This window comes from Piliocolobus tephrosceles, chromosome 4, assembly GCF_002776525.5.
Source record: "Piliocolobus tephrosceles isolate RC106 chromosome 4, ASM277652v3, whole genome shotgun sequence".
In the NCBI taxonomy this organism is placed as follows: Eukaryota; Metazoa; Chordata; class Mammalia; order Primates; family Cercopithecidae; genus Piliocolobus; species Piliocolobus tephrosceles.
The window spans coordinates 158,608,724-158,627,071 of record NC_045437.1 but is presented as its reverse complement, the minus strand read 5'-3'; the positions used below and the strand labels follow the sequence as shown (position 1 = coordinate 158,627,071).

Below are 18,348 nucleotides of genomic sequence, written 5' to 3'. Positions count from 1 at the left end.
TATAAAAATACAAAAAAAAAAAAGCGTGAGTAAACTGTGAAATATTACCTGACCACAACCTACAAAATATTAATGTCCAAATTGAATTATAGAAGTAAAACTTAACTATAATGGGATGATAGGTTCATAATCCTGAGATAAAGCTTTCTTAAGATAAAACCACTAATCTATTACGAAAACTGACATTTGACTATATAAGGCTTTAACGCCCTGATATGAAAGGTATAAACAAAGTTAAAAGTGATACAACAAAATTTATTGTGTGTGTATATATATATTTATATATATACATATATATTTCTCCTTCAAATGATTGCTAGAATAAATGCAGTCTCAGTCAGAATCACAGGAGGCTTTTTTTTTTTTTGGGTAGAAATTAACAAGCTGATTGTAAAATGTGTATGAAAATGCAAAGGACCTAGAAAATTAAAAGCAGTTTTGAAAAAGAGTGTAATTGGAAGACAAATGACTACCTTACTTCTAAGTCTTACTATAGCTGTACTGGCATTGGATTGACAAATAGACCAGTGCAATACAATAATCAGCCTATAGATTGAATGTTACACAGTGATTTTATTTTATTTTGTTTTATTTTATTTTATTTATTTTATTTTTTTAGAGAGGGTCTCTCTGTCGCTCAGGCTGGAGTGCAGTGGTACAGTCATGGCTCACTGCAGCCTCAACCTCCCAGGCTCAAGTGATCCTCCTGCCTCAGCCCCTCCAAGTAACTGGGACTACAGGTGTGTGCAACCATGCCCAACCAATTGTAGTTTTTGTAGAGGTGGCACTTTGCCGCCTGTTGCCCAGGCTGGTCTTGAACTCCTGAGCTCCAACAATCCACCCACCTACCTTGACCTCCCAAAGTCCTGGGATTATAGGCATGAACCCCCAAGCTCAGCCCTGATTTTCTTTTCTTTTTCTTTTTTTTTTTTTCCACCCAGCCTGGAGTGCAGTGGTGATCTACACTCACTGCAAGCTCTACCTCCCGGGTTCACGCCATTCTCCTGCCTCAGCCTCCCAAGTAGCTGGGACTACAGGCGCCCACAACCACGCCCGGCTAATTTTTTGTATTTTTAGTAGAGAGGGGGTTTCACCATGTTAGCCAGGATGGTCTGTATCTCCTGACCTCATGATCTGCCCGCCTTGGCCTCCCAAAGTGCTGGGATTACAGGCATGAGCCTCCGTGTCCGACCTCAGCCCTGATTTTCAGTAAAGATGCTAAATTAATCTGATAAGCAAAGGATATCTTCAGCAAATGAACTAGAACAACTGGATATCCATACTTTTTTAAAAATTGGCCTTTATACTGTCAGAAAATAAAATTTAAGTAAAAACAGGTTATAGATATAAAAATAAAAGCTGAAAGGTCTAGAAAAAGAAACAGATTATCTTGGCAACTTTGGGATGTGTGAAAAAATTTTTAGAACCCAAAAAGCACAAATCATGAGAGATAAAACTTATGCTTAAGACATTATCAAAGTTAAAAACTTAAACTCTTTGAAAGATGTTGTTAGGAAGACAAAGACCAGGACAAAATATTCACTCTGCATATATTGGAGAAAGGATTGACCTAGAATGTATGAACATAGCTCAGTGAGATGACGGAATTTTAAAATGGGCAAAAGGTTGGAACATATTTACCCAAAGAAAATACATGAATGGCCAAGAAGCACATGAAAAGACTTAATATCACCAGTTATCAGAAGAGTGCAAATTTAAATCACAGCAAGATACTACTGTACACCAGCTAGGATGACTAGAATTTAAAAGATTGATAGTACAAAGAGTTGGTAGGATAAGGAATAACTGAAACTCTTAAACATTGCTGGCAGGAATGCAAAATGGTAAAACTGATTTAGAAAACTGGTGGGTAGTTTCTTAATAAAGTTAAAATCATACTTACTGTATTAACCAGTATTTCCACTCCTAGGTATGTGTTTTGCATTTCCACCTCTGATCTTCCTCAATTCATTATTATTAACTGCTCATTGTTAGTTTTTATTTTATTTATTTATGTTTTTGAGACAGGGTCTCACTCTGTTGCCCAGACTTTAGTGCAATGGCGCATCTTGGTGTACTGCAGCCTCGACTTCCTGGGCTCAAGTGATCCTCCAAACTGAGCCTTCCAAGTAGCTGACAACAGAAGTACTTGCCACCACACCCGGGTAATTTTTAAAATTTTTGTAGTTACAGAATTTTGTCATGTTGCCTGGGTTAGTCTCGAACTCCTGGTCTCAAGCAGTCCTTCTGCCTCAGCATCCCAGAATGCTGGGATTACAGGTGTGAATCACCGAGCCTGGTCCAGTATTGATTAATACTTTTTTTTTTTTTTTTTTCTTTTTTGAGACAGGGTTGTTCTGTTGCCCAGGCTGGAGTGCAGTGGCACGATCTCGGCTCACTGCAACCTCCGCCTCCTAAGTTCAAGCAAGTCTTGTGCTTCAGCCACCTGAGTAGCTGGGATTACAGATGCATGTGCCACCACACTCAGCTCATTTTTGTGTTTTTAGTAGAGACGGGGTTTCGCTGCATTGGCCATGTTGGTTTTGAACTCCTGGCCTCATGTAATCCTCCCACTTTAGCCTCCCAAAGTGCTGGGATTACAGGTCTGAGCCATCGTGCCCGGCCTACTTTTTATATTCACATTTCATTTAAGTTTTTATCATTTAAGACTGGGCGTGGTGGCTCATGCCTGTAATCCCAGCATTTAGGGAGGCCGATGCCAGCGGATCACTTGAGGTCAGGCGTTTGAGACCAGCTTAGCCAACATAGTGAAACCCCATCTCTACTAAAAAAAATACAAAAATTAGCTGGGCTTGGTGGTGGGCGCCTGTAATCATAGCTACTCAGGAGGCTGAGGCATGAGAATTGTTTGAACCAGGGAGGGTGAAGTTTTAGTGAGCTGAGATCGTGCCACTGCACTCCAGCCTCGGTGACAGAGCAAAACTCTGTCTTTAAAAAAAAAAAAAGTTGTCATTTAAAAATACATATAAATTGCATAGTGGCCAGGCATGGTGGCTCATGCCTATAATCCCAGCATTTTGGGAGGAGGGGGCAGGCAGACTGTTTGAGCCCAGGAGTTTGAGACCAGCCTGGGCAACATAGTGAGACCTTGTCTTTACAAAAAATTTAAAAATTAGCTGGGCATGGTGGCGCATACCCGTAGTGCCAGCTACTTGGAAGGTTAAGGTGGGAGGATGGTTTGAGTCTGGGAGGCAAAGGTTGCAGTGAGCTGAGATTGCGACACTGCACTCTAGCCTGGGTAGCAAAGCAAGACCCTGTCTCAAAAAATTAAATTAAATTAAATTAAATTGCATAGTGCATACATGTATTATTTAACAAATAATTATAAAGCAAATACCTGTGTGGCTACCACCCAGGTCAAGAAGTGGAACATTGTCAGCATTCCAGGAGCCCATAAGCACCTCTTCCTATTTGTAATCCCTGCCCTCAGTCCTAGAGGTAACCATTCTCCTGATTTAATTATAACTTTCCTTGCTTTACTTTTATACCTATGTATGCATCTCTAAACAAAATAGTTTAAATTGTTTTTGAAATTCACAGAAATGATATCATTCCATGTGTATTGTGTCATGCTGCTTCTCTCGCCATGTGAGAATCATCTGTGTTGCCTGAAGCTGTCATTCATTATTGTTTTGTATGAAACCATAATTCACCTTTTTTCATTCTCTTTTTTTTCTAGATAGATTTTTAGGCTGTTTCTTCAAAGTTTGCAGCAAATTACCTGTTTTTGCTATAGCAGAATAGTGCAATTTTGCCATTTTAATTCTGGTAACAAAAAAGCATCTTATATCAATACAGGTTGGGCATCCAAATCCAGAAATCTGAAATGCTCCAAAGTCCACAACTTAAAAAAAGTTTTAAAAATTAAATTAAATTAAATTAAATTGTTTTGTAGAGATGAGGTCTTGCTATGTTGCCTAGGCTTGTCTCGAACTCTTGGCTTCACACGATCCTCATGCTTCAGTTGCCCCAAATGTTGGGACTACAGGTGTGAACCACGTGCCCAGCCAGAATTTTTTGAGTGCTGACATGGACTAAGGAAATGTTCACTGGAGCATTTTGGATTTCAGATTTTCAGATTTAGAGTGTTAAGTAGGATAAGTGTAATGCAAATATTTCAAACTACAAGAAAATCCGAAATCTGTATTACTTCTCGTCCCTAGCATTTAGGAAAAGGGATATTCAACCTATATGCTCTTTATAATATATACAGTATGTTCATGTATATTAGCGAATTTAATCCTCATTTCAGACCTGTGAAATGGCAATGCAGTATTTCATTTTATTACTAAGAAAACTGAGGGTAAGCCTGGGCAACATAGTGAGACCCTGTTTCTACAAAAAATTAAAAAGTTAGCCAAATGTGGTGGCATGTACCTGTAGTCCCAGCTACTTGGGAGGCTGAGGTGGGAGGATCCTTTGAACCTGAGAGGTTAGGCTGCAGTGAGCCAGGATTGCTCCACTGCACTGCAGCCTGCGCAACAGAGCTGAAACTCTGTCTCAAAAAAAGAAAGAAAGAGAGAAAGAAGAGAGGGAGAGAGGGAAAGAAGGAGGGAGGGAACAGAGTGATACAGTTTGTCACTTGCCTAACAATTCTAAAAACTTAATGAAGTGCTATAATTGTCACAGATCTTTTATTTCAAAGTCCAAATTCTGAATTTTTGATTCAGTTTCACACAACTGAGCATTCTTAATTCCTGAACTGAGTTAGAATATTTTAGATTAAAAAACAAAAACAAAAACAACTTAGTTACCTGACATGCCCCACTGCCAGGTTTTTCACATCAAAATATTATTGTTTTTCTTTGGAAGTTGATCTAGAAAGCATTTTTATTAAATTGCGGGTAGGATGTTGGAATATAACTTCATTAAGTTGTCAGCAGCAAAACTTCATGCAGGTAGGAAGCTGGCATCTGCAGCGTTTGATTTAGGTGGTAAAGAGGAGGAGGGGAACTGATAGGGGATAATATTTTCAGTACAGAATACTATTGCACTTTTCTCCTCATGTCAGTCTCATTTGTAAGCAAATTCAAGGAAGCTCACTAGCTAAGTGGCCTTGGATAAGCTGTTTAATGACCAAGTTCTATGATGTTCTCTTTAAAAGTCCCTTCCCTTTCTAAAATCGTGTGTCTTATGAATCTATGAGGTGATTAAAATACTCTCTTGTGCTGTAGACCAGTCTGACCCCTCAGTTACGTGTGGAATGTGCTGAGCTGTATTTAAAGCCAAGTTTATATGTTGATGTTATTGTAAAGTGACTCTCCTTTTGTTATCTAAAGATTTCAAAAAGTATAGGTTTTTAAAATGGTCATGTTTTAAGCAGCTTTCAGCTCAAGAAGTGAAAGTAACTATTAGTATAGTTATTATTAGTGGCAGTGTGTTGAAGTTTTTTGTGAAGAATTCAATACTTCTTTGAAGGTGTTTATATGTAAATATGTTTTAAGTATATATACTTTAGAAAACCATTCTAGGCCAGGCGCGGTGGCTCACGCCTGTAATCCCAGCACTTTGGGAGGCCAAGGCGGGCGGATCACGAGGTCAGGACATCGAGACCATACTGGCTAACATGGTGAAACCCCGTCTCTATTAAAAATACAAAAAAATTAGCTGGGCATGGTGGCGGGCGCCTGTATACCCAGCTACTCGGGAGGTTGAGGCAGGAGAATGGCGTGAACCCGGGAGGTGGAGCTTGCAGTGAGCTGAGATCGCGCCACTGCACTCCAGCATGGGCGACACAGCGAGACTCCGTCTCAAAAAAAAAAAAAAAAAAGTTCTAAAAAGGAAATTTGTTTAGAAAAGCAAGAAGATGTATTGATATCACATTCCAAAGCATGTCTGAAACATTTTAAGATCTATATATTTACTTAAATAAAATTCCATGGAATTACAAACATCTTGGTTTGAAAATATATTTTAGCAGATCTGTCATCTTAAGTGGAAATACGTAGTAGCAGAAGTTATTGTAGTTTAGGCCAGGTGAGGTGGCTCATGTCTATAATCCCAGCGCTTTGGGAGGCTGAGGTGTGAGCTCAGCAGTTTGAGCTCAGCCTGGGCAACACGGTGAGACCCTTTCTCAAAAAATATTTTTTTAAAAAACTTCACAAAGCCTTCTTAATGGGCAAGATTTTTGATCCAGGGTGAAATTAAACTTGTTAAATAGCAGCACTGAAATAATGTTCATGAGACTGTGTATTTAAGACTTTTCTCTTATATTCCTGCCAAGAAGATTGGATGGAGGAAATAAGTGATACTATTCTTTGAGCTTATAAAACTTAACAGTATTTACCCGATTCATTGGCCAAAGACTGCCACTTCCTTGGTTTAGAGTTTGGGTGAGATAAGGAATGTTCATCTCTGCTTAAATAAACATTCCAGGTTCTGTATTTTAATTAATGGCAAAAATGTAAACTTTTCTTTCTTTTGATATTCGTTGGACACATGCTTAAATCTTATCATGTCGTTTTCCTGTATGTTAGAGGACTTGTCCTTTGGACCGTAGAATCAGGGTCCTGAATTCATGCCTTGTTATACTACCCAGATTTGTGACACTGAGGATGTGTGCATTAACTTCACATTACATCTTCATCTCTACAGCTACAAAATATTACGGTCACTTCTGTCTTTCCAGGTTTAGAGTCATGGCTTTGGAAAAAGCAAAAGGGAGGAATTTAATTTCACTTAATGTTCAGGACTCTGTGATCCTATAATGTAGTTGTTACTGATCTGTAGTTGGCAAAGCTTGTAACATGTATGGGGTCTCTTTCCAGAATTTACAAATACGTGATTTATATTTCGCCATTTGGGACAAAAATGTTAACATCTCTGAACACAGTCAAATTGATACATCTTTAGTCTTTGATATTTTCATTTCAAGGAAGGCTCTTTTTCTTCATTCTATACTCTACTTTTTAAACTTTATATCCATTTTTCTTGCAAACATTGTCTACACTTGTTGACTCTGCTGCTTTCCTTTCACTCACTTAACCTCCTGTAATCTGATTTCTACCCACACCACTTTACTGAAACTGCTGTTGCCAGGGCCACACTGTGTTTGCTGCACAGTCTAAGGAATAGTCCTCAGTCTTTACTATCTCAGTGGCAGTGAATACTGCCACCCACTTTTTCCTTGAAACAGGCTCCAGTGACACCACATTTAACGGATTTTCCTCTTCTAATTCTGATAACACCCAAACCTCCTTTGTAGGCCTCTCTTTTTCTACCTATGATTTAAATGCTGTTCTTACTCAGAGGACTCTGTTGAGCACACTTCGTCATGACACTGTTTTCCCTAGAGATCATTCATTGCTTTAGTCATAATCTGATGATTGTAAAACTTCTCCTTGGCTTCAGATCTGTGTATCAGACTGTCTGTTGGACATCTTCACTTGACTATTGTTGTAGTCTGCAAGTGATACAGACCCACTTCATCATAACTTCAGGCTAAAGAGGGAGATATGTTGCCTTACAAAACCAAATGTCTGGTGCACAGGTGAAACTGATCTTAGGGATGCCTAGAATCAGAGATTCATGTCATCTTGACTTCCCACTTCTCTTTTGCCTCTGTCAGCATTATTATCTCCAAACCGTCTTCCACATGAGGGTATAGGATATTATTGACTAAGGACATCCTTCAAGTCAACAGCTTGGCAGTCAGAAGGACAAAATAGGTTTAACTCTTTGTCCAACTGCAGATAGAAAATTGCCTGACAAGGATTCTAATAGACTCAGCTTGGTTTGCCATGGTGGGATATAAAGTATTTTGACTAACTTGTGTTCTAGTAATGATGGTGGGAGTGGTAGGGATCTAATAGCTTGATTCACAGAAGAAAGCCTAACTTAACCTCTGCCCATTTTTCATGTACAGCTCTAATTCCAGTGGATAAGGTGATAATTTTGTTTATGGTTTTTGATGAACTGCACCTGCTTGATTATCTCCTTAGAATTCATTGCTATGGCAATTACTGTCTGAGTTGTCTGTGAGAATAAAGGACTCAACTGAAGAAACCTATATGAAAATGGTGATCATTATTTCTTCTTGGAATTAGAAACTTGTATGTGGCAGTCATAATGTGCTAATTAGTGATTTTTAAAAATTAACTCATTAAAATAATTCATACTTTTATAATCATAAAATAGGATGCCCTACGAAGGCAGAGATTTCTGTCTACTTTCACTGCTACACCTAGAACTTGACACTAAAAAAGTTGCTCAAAAAATAATTTGGTGAATGAATATCAGTTTGTTAAAATCTTGATTTTTTTTTCAGTGTTTACTTTTTTGGGTAATACTTATTTTAACAATAAAAGCTTTCAAGGATAAATAAAGTTTAACCGTTTTTTACTTTTTCTTTTTTTTCCCTAGACTCTCTGTTATAGTCCCTGGGTCAAGACAACAATTTTTATACCTTCGTCGTGGTTCAGAAAGGAGTCTCTGTAGAACCAGAAGCAAAGAAAGGAAACAATCCGAATTTTTCTTTATTAAATTGACTGTGTAAGATACTTGACTTCCAGGAACAAAAACACAGTAAAATAATAAAATTTCATCTTGGCATCACTGGACATTCATCATATTGAGGAGCGTATTTTGTGGAACTTCCTGAGTTGAGATTTGGAACCTTCATTGGTGCTCATTTATACTGTGGACTGTAAGCATGAGTGAATTCTGGTTGTGTTTCAACTGCTGTATTGCAGAACAGCCTCAGCCTGTAAGTATGAAGTATGTGGACACATCAGGTGGGGTGCTTATTAAACGTACCACTCGTTCTCAAACTGAGAATTGGGATCCTAGCAGTAATTGCAAAGCAGTTCTAGAGAATACCATAGAGAATAGTTCAGTGGAACTCTGAACATATGTTTAAAAAGAAATAATGTTTTTAAAGTAAATGCTGTATGTCAAGAATTCTGCTAGACCATTCATCGTACATGACTGAAAGGATGTGTTCTTCTGTCAAATAGCTCCTGGAGGAATAGTGAGAGAGAAAGGAGACAATAACCTGAGGTAAAACAGGTAAATCAGCCTTGGAAGTCAGTGGGTGGAGGATGTGGCAGCCATATCGCCATCATATTCTTCTCAGCTTACCATCTCATTTTCCTCAGGGCAACCCTCTGAGGAAGATATCATTGTCCTTATTTTTCAGTTGAAACAGGTTCAGTTTATTGCCCAAAGTCGTATAGCTTGTAAGTGGTCTTGAGTGACTTCTTGGTATATGCCTTGTTTTTGTCCTCTAATACATGCACATATTGTTACCTCTACCAAAATCCTGCCCTTCAGCCTCCAAATTCTTTTTTTAAGAATTTTATTAAGAATTTTATTTAAGAATTTTTTTAAATAAAATTTTATTAATTTTATTAAGACAGAGTTTCACTCTTGTTGCCCAGGCTGGAGTGCAATGGCGTGATCTCAGCTCACTGCAACTTCCGCCTCCTGGGTTTAAGTGATTCTTCTGCCTCAGCCTCTTGAGTAGCTGGGATTACAGGCATGTGCCACCACGCCTGGCTAATTTTGTACTTTTAATAGAGACTGGGTTTCACCATGTTGGTCAGGCTGGTCTCGAACTCCTGACCTCAGGTGATCCACCCGCCTCTGCTTCCCAAAGTGCTGGGATTACAGGCGTGAGCCACTGTGCCTGGCCTCCTTTTCATTTTTTAAGGTACATAAATCAAATGTTACCTATATAAAAAATTCCCCAGCTTTCCCCTGAATGAGATAATACTCATCTGTATTCCCACAGCTCTTTAGTTCATTGTTCTGTTATAGCATGGAACCTTTTGCATAGTAAATAACTGTTCTACGGTCTCTCCCACCACATTTTGAATTATTTATGGGTCTTCACCATGTTAACTTTGTATCTTCAGGATCAAATATAATATCTTGGAGAGTGTAGGTATACATGATTGATGGTTGGCTGGCTGAACGAGTGAATTGATATTTTGCTTTATTTATATATGTAACAACATAAGAGGAAAAATAAGGGTTAAATTTTAAAACTAGAATTGTATACATAACTCCCAATCTCAGGTGATTCACCTGCCTCAGCCTCCCAAAGTGCTAAGATTACAGGCATGAGCCACTGTGCCGTACCATATTGTTTTAATTGCTCTACTTAGTATATTTTGCTGTGTCGTTGGGGAAATTTTTTCTTAGCTCTTCCTTTTCTAACTCTATTGGTGATGTCTTTTTTTAAAGCTGGATTGTGGTTCCATGTTTTCTTACTATAGTTTTATTTTTTTTCTTGTTTGAGATATTTCATAATGCATATTTAAATCTTAGAGGTTTTTTTTTTAGGATTGCATTGAATTTATTTTATTTATTTATTTATTTTTTTGAGGTGGAGTCTCACTCTGTTGCCCAGGCTGGAGTACAGTGACGTGATCTCGGCTCACTGTAACCTCTGCCTCCTGGGTTCAAGCGATTCTCCTGCCTCAGCCTCCCAAGTAGCTGGGATTACAGGCACCTGTCACCACGCCCAACTGATTTTTGTATTTTTCATAAAGACAGGGTTTTACCACATTGGCCAGGCTAGTTTTGAACTCCTGACTTCAGGTTATCTGCCCACTTCAACCTCCCAAAGTGTTGGGGATTACAGGCATGAGCCACTGCACCTGGCTAGGATTGCATTGAATTTAGAGGCTAATTGGGTGAGAATTGACATCTTTAGAATTTTGAGTGATCCAGGCTGGGTGCAGTGATTTACTCTTGTAATCCCAGCACTTTGGGAGGCCGAGACTGGCAGATCACCTGAGGTCAGGAGTTCAAGTCCAGCCTGGCCAACATGTTGAAACCCTGTCTCTACTAAAAATACAAAAAATTAGCTGGGCATGGTGGCAGGCACCTGTAATCCCAGCTACTCAGGAGGCTGAGGCAGGAGAATCACTTGAACCCAGGAGGTGGAGGTTGCAGTGAGCCGAGATTGCGTCATTGCACTCCAGCTTGGGCAACAAGAGCGAAACTCCATCTCAAAAAAAAAAAAAAAAAAAAGAATTTTGAGTAATCCGGTTAGAAGCATGGCATATGTCTTCATTTATGTAGATCTTTTAATATTCTTTTTGCAAAGCTCTAAAACTTCATTACATAAGCTTGCACGTTTCATGTTAGACTTGTTCTAGATATGGCTTTTACTGTATTTCCTAGCTAGTTATTACTAGTGTATAGGAACCTAATAATTCTTATATGCTACTTTTTTTATCCAGATATCTCACTGAACACTTGTGAACACTTGAATTTATTTATTTACTTATTTATTTATTTTTTGTTTTTGTTTTTCTTGAGACAGAGTCCCACTCTGTTGCCCAGGCTAGAAGCACGATCTCAGCTCACTGCAACCTCTGCCTCCCAGGTTCAAGCGATTTTCTTTCTTAACTCAGCCTCCTCAGTAGCTGGGATTACAGGTGCGTGCCACCATGCCCAGCTGATTTTTTTGTGTTTTTATTACAGACAGGGTTTCGCCATGTTGGCCAGGCTGGTCTCGAACTCCTGGCCTCAGGTGATCGGCCTCGGCCTCCCAAAGTGCTGGGATTACAGGTGTGAGCCACTACACCAGGCCGAAGTAGTTTAATAGTTAGCTGAAATGCTTATCTCTTACAGATATCTCCAAATAGTGACTTTTTAAATCATTTTCTGATATTTAAATCATTTATCCTTTGGGATTTTAGCTGAATTGACTAAGACCTCTAGTATAATGATCAGTATTGCCAGTGATGGCTGAACATCCTTCTTATCCTGAGTTTTTATAATCTGTGATATTATTAGAGATGACATTTTCGGTAGTCAAGGATTCTCAATAGGAAAACTTGAGTCCTATTGCCATATTGTTTTAAGGATGCCCTGTAATTTTTTGTTGAACGTGGTATAGTGGGTAAAAGGAACCAAGGTAAATAGGCCCGTAGTGTGATGTTTTATGTTTATCTGGTTAGGGCCTAGGCCATTTTACTATTTGCTGTAGCTGTAGGTGTTGGAGGATAAAATTTCATCTGGTGTTCTTGTTTTTGTCCCCTTGTTGTCTTTGGGTTTCTCTAGAGACTTCTTCTTAAATAAGAGCTGAGACATACTGTTGCTTCATTTGTAATCCCCTGTTGTACAGGAGCCCTGTAGATGTGTTGGTAAGGTGTGGGGAAGGGAGACATTAGGTATTGCTATGATTATGTCTCAGTCTTTCAGTGAGCCCATGCACCTGGTCTGTGACCTACACAAAGTGCTTCTCAGTTTTGTTTTTTTACCCCTTAGGTGAGGCAGAAAGGGGTAGAGGAGACTGGAGTTGGATATTTCCCTTCTCCCCAAGTTGGTTAGTTTTTGGAAAAACCTAGTTGATTAGGCTCTGGTAAAATAGTTTCTCTTGAGAGCAAACCTTGTTAATAACAGAATACTCTGGTGCATTTCATTGTGGCTGCCCTTCCCTTCTTTTTGCAGAAACACAGATTTTTCTCTGATCTTCACTTGAGAACCTGGTAAGGTTCCCTGAGGTAAAAACCCACAAAAGTGTATGGGATCCCTAAGACTAGGTCCCCCTGGCGTCTTAAAGTTATTCACACTGAGCATCCAGCTATTCATCAGTTACAGTTTAGGTTTTCCTGCACTGGTACTAGATCCTGTGAAGGTTTCTGCTTGTTGATTTCTGTGTCCATCTGTCTGTCTCTCTAGTTTTAGGGGAAACAGTTTTCTCTGTGACCTCACTTCTCTGATGGATCTAAGAAGAGATATTGTTTAAGTTTGATTGGCTTTTTTCTTGTTACGTGGATGGGAGTGATGACTTCTAAACTCCTTATGTGCCAGATCAGAAACCAGAAGTCAAATTGCCATATTTTAAAAGATTTACTTACTGCCAGTATTCACAGGGTATATAATAAAGTGAATTCTCTTCAATATATGATAAATGTATAGTCACCAATAGCTGAAATAGGAAGACACAGATTAGGCATTTAAATGGCAGGACCATAAGGCTCTGGAGTTATGAGACATCAGAAATACATTTTCTGCTACACAGAGGATTTGCAACTTGAGTTTCTCTCATACTGAAACAGGAAAAGTTCCCTTGTGCCCCTAGAAGGCATGCGACGGGGTGTGGCTCACTTCTTCAGTGCCCTGCTGCTCAAACCTCTAGGGGAGCATACAGACGGGGAGCTGTGGGGCTCTGACCCCACCGCAATGTCTAGGGATGAATCTTTATAGCTGAAGCGCCAGAGGGCGTGTGTTACAGGGTGCTTTTTTAGTTTGCCTTGTGTTAACCAACTCAGTTAGACCCTCTACGGTGTCATAAGGACAGAAGGCTCTGTATCCTGGGTTCTTGCTTTGGTGTACTGGAAGAATCGGATCACACGTGGGCTTGGAGAATGAGTGCAAAGTTTTCTTGAGTGGAAGTAGCTCTCTGTCGATGAGGGATCCAGAAAAGAGATGGTTTTCCCCTGGAGTTGGGCTGCTCGGTGGCCCCAGCTCTCTTCTAACTGCCCCAGCCAAACTGTGCCACGTCCAGCCAGTTGATGGCCTGCTGGCATGCTGGCGTCTGTTGGTGTGCTCTTCTGCAGGTGTGCTCCCTGGACGTCTTTTCACCTTCTAGCCGCTTGTGTGCTTCTCTCGATGTTTGGCTGCTGTGTGTCTGCCTGCTAGGGTCTTGGGTTTTTATAGGCCCAGGATGGGGGCATGGCGGGCCAGGGTGGTCTTGGAAAATGCAACATTTGGGCCTGGAAACAGGAGTGCCTGTCCTCACCTATGTCTCTCTGTGGGGGGTGGAGCCCTAGCCAGGAATCTGCCTTTCTACCCAGCACTTCCTGTCCCCACTCCTATATCATTTAAAGGAACCACACTCTTCCCTTCCCAGCACTCCTGTATCAGTACGTTTAATATGTTTGTTGTTTGTTATTGTTTAATGAATACATACTTAATATGAAATATTTCACAAAAATTCCACGAACACCTGCTTTCTTACCTTTTTGATTCCTGAGAAAAATTACATAAAACTTAATGGGGCTTTGTGGTTACCATAATGGAGGAATAGCTTGCTTGTTGGCATCAGGAAACAGATGTAAAGAGTCACTAATAATTTTTGTTTCTTTACATTATACAAAGACACATCTTTGGCATTCTAAACAGTATCAAGACTGCCTTATCTTAAAGTTGCTTGGTCATCTGCTAAAGTTTTCTAAAATATTTACTGAAATAAAGTGCTGCATGCCAACTCTCCCACTTGTTCCCTGTCACCCCCTGCTCTTGCACATTCCATGTGTGAAAAGGAACAACCCAATATTGGGAAGAAAATGGAATGCATTTTTCTGAGTATAGTAGAATAGTCATTTTTCTCTTCCTACTCCTTCATTTTAATATAGTACAATGCAGAGTATAATAGAGCCCCAATGTTTTGAGCTGTGATAATCCAAAACTTATTAACTAACTGTAAATGCTGTAGTTGCTGTTGCTAGATACAGCTAAGGTTGTAGATTTTTAATTGGATGGTTGCTGCCCTGCAATTTAATTTTTTAAAAAGCTTTGTTAGGACTGGGCACAGTGGTTCACACCTGTAATCCTAGCACTTTGGGAGGCCGAGGCGGGTGGATTGCCTGAGCTCAGGAGTTTGAGACCAGCCTGGGCAACATGGTGAAACCCCGTCTGTACTAAAAAAAAAAAAAAAAAAAAATTAGCCAGCGTGGTGTTATGTGCCTAAAGTCCTAGCTACTTAGGAGGCTGAGGCAGGAGAATTGCTTGAACCCGCAAGGTGGAGATTACAGTGAGCTGAGATCGCGCCGCTGTACTCCAGCCTGGCAACAGGACGAGACTCCATCTCAAAAAAAAAAAAAAAAAAAAAAAGGGTTGTCAGCTCTTGACAGAACTATGACAGAACTATAGTGAATTCTTCACCAACTTATTGAGCATTAGAATACTGATCAACTTCTAAGGTAGCTTTAAAAAACAAGGAACCCTGATTTACAGAAAAAAAAAAAAAGCCACTTTTCATATTGTTTGCCTTCCCGTCTAATGGTTTCCCACATAGCACTGATTTTTTTGTAATGCTGTTTGTCTCTAGAATGTTATTTTGTTTTTGTTTGTTGTTTGTTTTGTTTTGTTTTGAGACAGAGTTTTGCTCTTGTTGCCTAGGCTGGAGTGCACTGGTGCGATCTCGGCTCACTGCAAGCTCTCCTCCCGGGTGTAAGCAATTCTGCTGCCTCAGCATCCTGAGTAGCTGGTATTACCGGCACCCTCCACCATGCCCAGCTAATTTTTGTAGTTTTAGTAGAGATGGGGTTTCGCCATGTTAACCAGGCTGGTCTCGAACTCCTGACCTCAGGTGATCCACCCGCCTCGACCTCCCAGAGTGCTGGGATTACAGGCATGAGCCACCGCTCCCAGCCTTTTTCTCTCTCTCTCTCTCTTTTTTTTTTTTGAGGTGTCGCGCTCTGTCTCCCAAGCTGGAATGCAGAGGTGCGATCTCGGCTCACTGCAACCTCTGCCTCCTAGGTTCAGACAATTCTCCTCCCTCAGCCTCCTGAGTAGCTGGGACTGCAGGCATGCACCACCACACCCGGTTAATTTTTATATTTTGGTAGAAATGGAGTTTCACCATGTTGGCCAGGCAGATCTTGAACTCCTGACCAAGTGATCCTCCTGCCTCAGCCTTCCAAAGTGCTGGGAATTGCAGGCATGAGCCAACATACCTGGCCTTGGAATGTGTTATTATGGACATGTACACAGTTACAGAACATTTGTAACAATAACATCCTGGTATTTCCACAGTGAGCCAGGTAGTTGTGAGATAACAGTGAGTACAACAGATGTCATCTCTATCATCATCTCTCTCACTTTAGTGGAGGACGTATTTACTGTACAAATAAGTATGTATGATACCAGGTGGTGATAAGTGCACTGTGGAAAAAGAAAGCAAGAAAAAAGAGAATGACGTAGGAGAAATGGGGATATTAATTTAAATAGTGTGTTCAGGGAAGGCCTCTCAGATTAAGTGCTATATAGGCACGAGTTAAGGGAGTAAAGTACACAGATACCTAGGGCAAAGCACTTCGAGTGAGTAGTAAGTGCAAGGTTGGGTGTGTGAGTGGAACATCAGAGAAGGCAGAGTGACTGTGAGGCATGGGGCCAGTGGTGGGAATGAGGTCTAAGAGTTAACCAAGGGCCTGTTCATGTTTGGCCTTCCAGGTCATGAAACGACTGGTTTTTATTCTTTGTGAAATAGGAAATCATTGAATGGTTTAGAGCAAAGAGCCAAAGTATGCAGAAGAACATACCTATTTTTTCTAGTGGTTTGACTTACTGTATGCTCAGAGAGCACTGACAAACCATACTGCACACTGTAGCCCAGTGAGACACCTCACTCCTTCATATACACTTAGCCCCCTCAGCTGTCTGGAGTTGAGTATGGAATATGTTCTGCAGTAAGGTTGCAAGTATTCCCTTTGTGGCTTTTCTTTCTGCCGTTTGCTGTTCTGATGTATAGTTTTAACCTATGATAGTCAGAGTGGCGGCATGAGGATATGTGCAAGTGATGGTGCTGGACTTGCCCACAGTGAAACAAAGGAAGTGCAGTGTGCTCAATGTTTAGATGGTTTAGGTTACTTCAAGGGAAGTGGTTGAGGAAACAGAGTGGGGATAGATCAGTTAGACAGCTAAGGATTGCTTAAGACCTTAGACATTTTAGAAAACATCAAAGTTAGGCCAGGTGCAGTGGCTCACGCCTGTAATCCCAGCACTTTGGAAGGCCGAGGTGGACTGATTACCTGAGGTCAGGAGTTCAAGACCAGCCTGGCCAACATGGTGAAACCCTGTCTTTACTAAAGATACAAAAAATAACTGGGCATGGTGTCCCATGCCTGTAATCCCAACTACTCGGGAGGCTGAGGCAGGAGAATTGTTTGAGACCGGGAGGCAGAGAGTTGCAGTGAGCTAACATTGTGCCACTGCACTCCAGCCTGGCCTGGCCCACAGAGCAAGACTCTGTCTCAAAAAAAAAAAAAAAAGAAAAAAAATAAGAGAAAAAAGAAAACATCAAAGTTAACTACTGCAGCCTCAGAGGATGAACCAACAATTCCATGAAAGGTGGCTGGAGGAAACTGTAGCTGAGGGCACTCCATGAGGGGATTTATGTAAAACAGAAAAGTGATTGCTCAAATATGATGGATCTCCATAGCTTCTATGCTATAATAACCTCATATGGCACAGATTTGTATAGAACTTCCATTTTCAGGGACCACATTTTACACCCTAAATTAGGTATGAGTATAGTAAAAGTGTCATCTTTTTTCCTTTTTCTGAAAACACAAATGTGCATGTTTCTGATTTAGTTTCACACAATCACATTATAAAACCATAGTCATTTCAAAATGCTTAAACTAAATGAATTTACTTAATAAAAGAAGAAAATTAGCCTTATCAAGGCTGGACGTGGTGGCTTATGCCTGTAATTTGAGCACTTTGGGAGGCCAAGGCGGGTGGATCACGAGGGTCAGGAGATGGAGACCATCCTGGCTAACATGGTGAAACCCCGTCTCTACTAAAAATACAGAAAATTAGCCGGGCATGGTGGCGGGTGCCTGTAGTCCCAGCTACTCGGGAGGCTGAGGCAGGAGAATGGCATGAACCCGGGAGGTGGAGCTTTCAGTGAGCGGAGATCGCACCACTGCACTCCAGCGTGGAGACAGAGCGAGACTATCTAAAAAATAGAAGAAAATTAGCCTTGTCAGTTGAGAAATGAAAAATAACCCTATTTTTTAGAAAAACATCATAGAAGACTCATTCAAATGTTTTAACTGTACTACCAAACCTAGAAATTCTAAAGACTAGTATATTGGAACTACCTCCCCTGCCTTAGGGCTGACTATTCTATTTTCTTGTAGATAGTCACTTTGGAATGTAGTGGATGGAATTCACTGTATATTGTACCTCTTCAGCTCCTTTAATATAACTGTGGAGAAAGTTCAAATTTGTCTATATGTACTTGAAAACAAACTAGAAGGGCTGTTTTCAAAACTGGAACAGACAGGTTCTGGTGTTCCAGTACCGTTGTCTGTGCCCTTAACCAATTAGGAACTATTGGTAAGCTAGTGTCCGTAGCATTCAGTGTGAGTTCAAGATGGGGAAAAGGGATAAGAAGGCAGTAGAAAGCTATTTATGTTTTGAAAGTATAATGCTTTTATAAGTTTGTAAATGTCAGAGAAGAAATTTTGCTTTGATGTTTTTCGGTTCAGAATGTAGTTGATCTTTATTCAGTTCAGATTGGAGTTTTTTTTTTTTTTTTTTTTTTAACTACATACCTCAAGTTGAAGCAAGCAATTTCTTTGTAAACCATGTGGTTGTTGCAATTTTTAGTTACTTAAAATGTGACGTCAGCAAAAG

The 18,348-nt window shown here is 40.2% G+C and overlaps 1 protein-coding gene across 20 annotated transcripts in view; it reads left to right on the top strand.

The window, feature by feature from the left end:
- Positions 1–18,348, top strand: part of CDC42SE2 (CDC42 small effector 2) — a 150,194-nt gene that overhangs the window by 81,600 nt on the left and 50,246 nt on the right. For 18 of the 20 annotated variants that reach the window (XR_002727581.2, XR_002727580.2, XR_002727583.2 and 15 more), the window contains one exon: positions 8,383–8,725. Coding sequence is in view for 9 of the 20 variants with exons in the window: in XM_023196759.2 (XP_023052527.1) it covers positions 8,672–8,725 (54 nt within the window). In the remaining 11 variants the exon portion in view is untranslated. Of the gene's footprint in view, positions 1–2,039; positions 2,166–8,382; positions 8,732–18,348 lie in introns of those variants that run through there. The other 2 variants (XM_023196776.2, XR_002727554.1) reach the window with 2 other exon arrangements.